Genomic DNA, 4,023 nt, shown 5'->3' on the forward strand with positions numbered 1-4,023 from the left:
ATATTGCTAAGCGAGAGCGTCGCTCTTGTGTTGGGAAGCTTAGGACAACTAATTAAGATGGGATTACTCACAGCATCGGGCTGGACATGGTGGTGTTATTAAGCCAAGAGCAAAATTCAAATGTTATCAGACTGTTCTATTGGATATTCCAAATCGTAATTTCTTATACGTTTTTCTCTGATTTGTGTCTGTTTTTTTCTGATGAAATGGAGATACAGTGGCGTTTGTGGAATAAGGACTGGGGCTCCTTTTTAAGGCCGTGGATACCTATACTGTTAGGCCTTCACCTCCAGTTCTCCCGGGCCTCCAACTGTCCCGAGGAGTGCCGCTGTGATCGGACATTTGTTTACTGCAACGAGCGAAGCCTGACCTCAGTGCCTCTGGGAATTGGTGAGGGTTATAAGACCCTTTACCTTCACAACAACCAAATCAATAACGCTGGTTTTCCCTTGGAGCTCCATCACGTGGCTTCTGTGGAAACTGTGTTTCTCTATGGAAACCAGCTGGATGAGTTCCCCATCAACCTGCCCAAAAACGTTAGGGTTCTCCATCTGCAGGAGAACAACATTCAGACCATCTCCAGAGCGGCTCTGGCTCAGCTGCTTTGGCTGGAGGAGTTGCATTTGGATGATAACTCAATTTCTACTGTAGGGGTGGAGGAAGGGGCCTTCAGTGAGGCCATAAGCCTGAAGATGCTCTTCCTCACCAAAAACCACCTGAGCAGTGTTCCTTTTGGTCTTCCAGATGACCTGAAAGAGTTGCGTCTGGATGAAAACCGGATCGCAATTATCGCAGAGGAAGCATTTAGGAATGTCACCCGCCTGCAGCGCCTCCTGTTGGAGGGGAACCTGCTGACAGATGAAGGGATAGCACCGGGGACCTTTCAGAACCTGGTGACCCTCAGGGAGCTGTCCCTGGCCCGGAACTCACTCACATACCCTCCCCCGTTCCTCCCAGGGGAGGTGCTTGTCAAATTAAACTTTCAGGAGAACCAGATAAACAGGATCCCTGTGAGGGCGTTTGCAGGGTTGCACAAGCTAGAGAGGCTGGATATCTCTAACAACCAGCTGCAGTCCCTGACAGAGGGGGTGTTTAATGACCTTGTCAGTCTCAGGCAGCTCACTGTTCGGAACAACCTTTGGCTGTGCGACTGCTGCATGAAATGGGTAGTGTCATGGCTGAAATCTCTTCCGGCCTCACTCAATGTGCGCGGCTTCATGTGCCATAAACCTGAAAAGTTCCGGGGCATGGTGATCAGGGAGCTGAGTGCCGAGTTGGTCCAGTGCCCACAGAGCACGGTGAAAGTACCTCTGTCCACTTCCCATGCTGCTCTGATCCCATCACTGTCCTCTTCCTCCCCACTGGTCACCCAGTTTGTTTCCTCTTCCTTGCCCACATTCCCCACGCTCTTCCCTGTCTACTCAACCAGAGCTGGGGGGTTGAGGACTAAGCAACCTCTGGACTCCAGGAGGGAGACTTTGCAGGTCACTTTTGCCATACTGAATGGTTCGGCTCTCCATGTCAGCTGGGTGGCTGCTTTTCCAGTCACTGCCTACAAGGTGACCTGGGCCAGGATGGGCCCCAGTCTGACAGGGGACACCGTCAGGGAGCGGATAGTTGGTGGGGATCACCGAGGGATCAGACTATCAAATCTCGAGGCAAAGTCCACCTATCGGATATGTGTCATTCCCCTGGATGCATTCAATAATTACCGGCCCAAAGATGACACAGTGTGCACGGAGGCCATGACCACGGCGGCCTCTTTCAGCCCCGACAACAACAAAAGAGCGTCTGGGCCCGAGCAGACCACGCAGCAGGAACCAAGCTCACCTTTCCTCCTGACTGGGCTGATTGGCGGGGCTGTGATCGTGGTGCTGGTGGCGCTGCTCAGCATCTTCTGCTGGCAAATGCACAAGAAAAGCCGCTCCAAGTCCTCCACCAACTGGAAATACAACAAGGGTCGCAGAAAAGACGACTACTGCGAGGCAGGCACCAAGAAAGACAACTCCATCCTAGAAATGACTGAGACCAGCTTTCAGATAGTCTCACTTAACAATGAACAGCTCCTCAAGGGAGACTTCTGCATTCAACCTATTTACACCCCTAATGGGGGCCTCGGCTTCAGAGACTCCCCCCTGGAGAACAACAGCACAGTTTACTGCAGGAACAATGTTCAGGATGCAGACTTTTGTGGTACATGATGGTTTTTGGAGAGCATTTTTACTGAAAACTACTCACACTTTACTGGAAACTCTCCAGTGTTAATATTATTTGGAACCCAAGAAACTTCAAGAAATATAATTTATACAACTACCTGGGAGATTTTTATAGAACATTGGATTTATAAGCTATTGGTTTCTGGGGTTGTGCTGTTTGAGTTGTACAATCATGATTCTATACATATTTGTTTCTGTATTATTTATAAGAATTAAGGCTGGGTTTCATCAAGTCAGTGTATACTGTAACCACACCAGATACATAATACACAGTGTAGCCACAGTACATAATTTCAGTACCGCTAGAGTTCTGAGAGGAGAACAAATCAGCCATGCTTATTAACACTAGAGGGTGTAGTTTGTTGGAAACCTTACAGTCTACCACACTTTTTCTTTGACTGTTTTTAATCATCGTCATCACAGAACCAGGCACATTCTTCTAATTGCCTCTACAGTCAATAGAGATGCATATTACTTAATTTCTGCTCCAGGAAGAGGAATTATTTTTATGCAAATGGGATGTTTCTCTGCTACAAAATGTAAAGGTCACATTCATTAAACATTCACAGGAAGTTGCAGGCCGCACTGCTTTTCAAGATTATTCATTATCACAGTTATGGGGTCATGTTATTAATGCTAGCTGTGTTTGATAGTGGGTGTCACAGAGTGAGCTGCAAAAAAGCACATCCTCCATAAATGTAACCGATTGAGAACTTTCCTTTTGTTCAGCAGAAACAATGTCATGGTAAACAGTATATATATGTGCCTTGAAGTTTTCAGCTTACAAAGTCTTTTGGATCCATGTTTTTGCACAAAAGGTGTACTGTATATACATTCAGTTGAATTGTTGTTGAGGAAACCTCTTGTTCTACATTATTTATTTACCTCCATAAACATTTAATTAAAAACATATCTCCAAAAGTAAACTGATCTGTCCGAGAATCATCGCCGACTCACACTGTTAAAAGCACACTCATGTGGGGGAGCTCAGTGATGGTAACAGAGGTATGTTTGGAGGGGGGTCCTTTGAGAATGGCTGTTGCAAGCTGAGAAGTCACAGAGACTGCACTTAAAGTATACTTTACAAAATCCCTAAAGCAGCATCACCTATGAACTGTGGAGCTGAGACTTAGGCTGCGTTTCACTTCTCTTATTTTTCATTTCCTCGCTCCTCGGTCTCACCAGAAGTTGATTTGTCTGCGCCATCTTGAATAGCGTCCCAATGGCCTTATTTTTGCCAGAGGACCGAGGAGCGAGAATGGAGGAGCTATAATCGAGGAACCACCAGACCATCCTTCGATGAAATCCTCAGACACTCGCCCCGCCCCCTTACTGTGTATCGCTCACTGATTGGACGATGCAGCGCATGCAATGATCTGATGCTTCTTGACATGAGAGCAGTTTCCCAGCGGAGTGAAGAACACACATGAAACTCACGGGACTCACTCCTCAGTTTATACTGTGTTTTGTTTCAATTAATGCATCATTTAGTTACAAATATGTGATATATCTGAGCAACAAAGTGGTAAAAATTATTTTATTCATTTATTGGAAACATTTTCATGATCGCTTTTTTCGTTTTACATTTTCATTTATTGTCATTTCCATTCAGTCAGTCATTAAGTGCTATTTAAAATGTTAATTTGCTACATATCCACACAAACAAACTAAGTGTGCAATCCAATGAATGTTAATCTAACTGGGTTTTGATAGATAACATATCTATTTTTCTTCTCTGAATTATTTTATTTCTATTGTGCACACTAATCAATATTAATCAAACTAATGTTAGTTTATACATTTTAAG

At 45.1% G+C, this 4,023-nt stretch overlaps 1 protein-coding gene across 1 annotated transcript; it reads left to right on the forward strand.

Moving 5' to 3' along the window:
- The first annotated feature begins 206 nt into the window (after positions 1-206).
- Positions 207-2,201, forward strand: si:dkey-87k14.1 (leucine-rich repeat transmembrane protein FLRT2). The gene has a single exon (XM_034135318.1). It carries the CDS (start codon positions 207-209, stop codon positions 2,199-2,201), a length of 1,995 nt encoding a protein of 664 aa, XP_033991209.1.
- The last annotated feature ends 1,822 nt before the right edge of the window (positions 2,202-4,023 follow it).

The sequence above is a fragment of the Trematomus bernacchii genome, unplaced genomic scaffold (assembly GCF_902827165.1).
Source record: "Trematomus bernacchii unplaced genomic scaffold, fTreBer1.1, whole genome shotgun sequence".
NCBI lineage: Eukaryota > Metazoa > Chordata > Actinopteri > Perciformes > Nototheniidae > Trematomus > Trematomus bernacchii.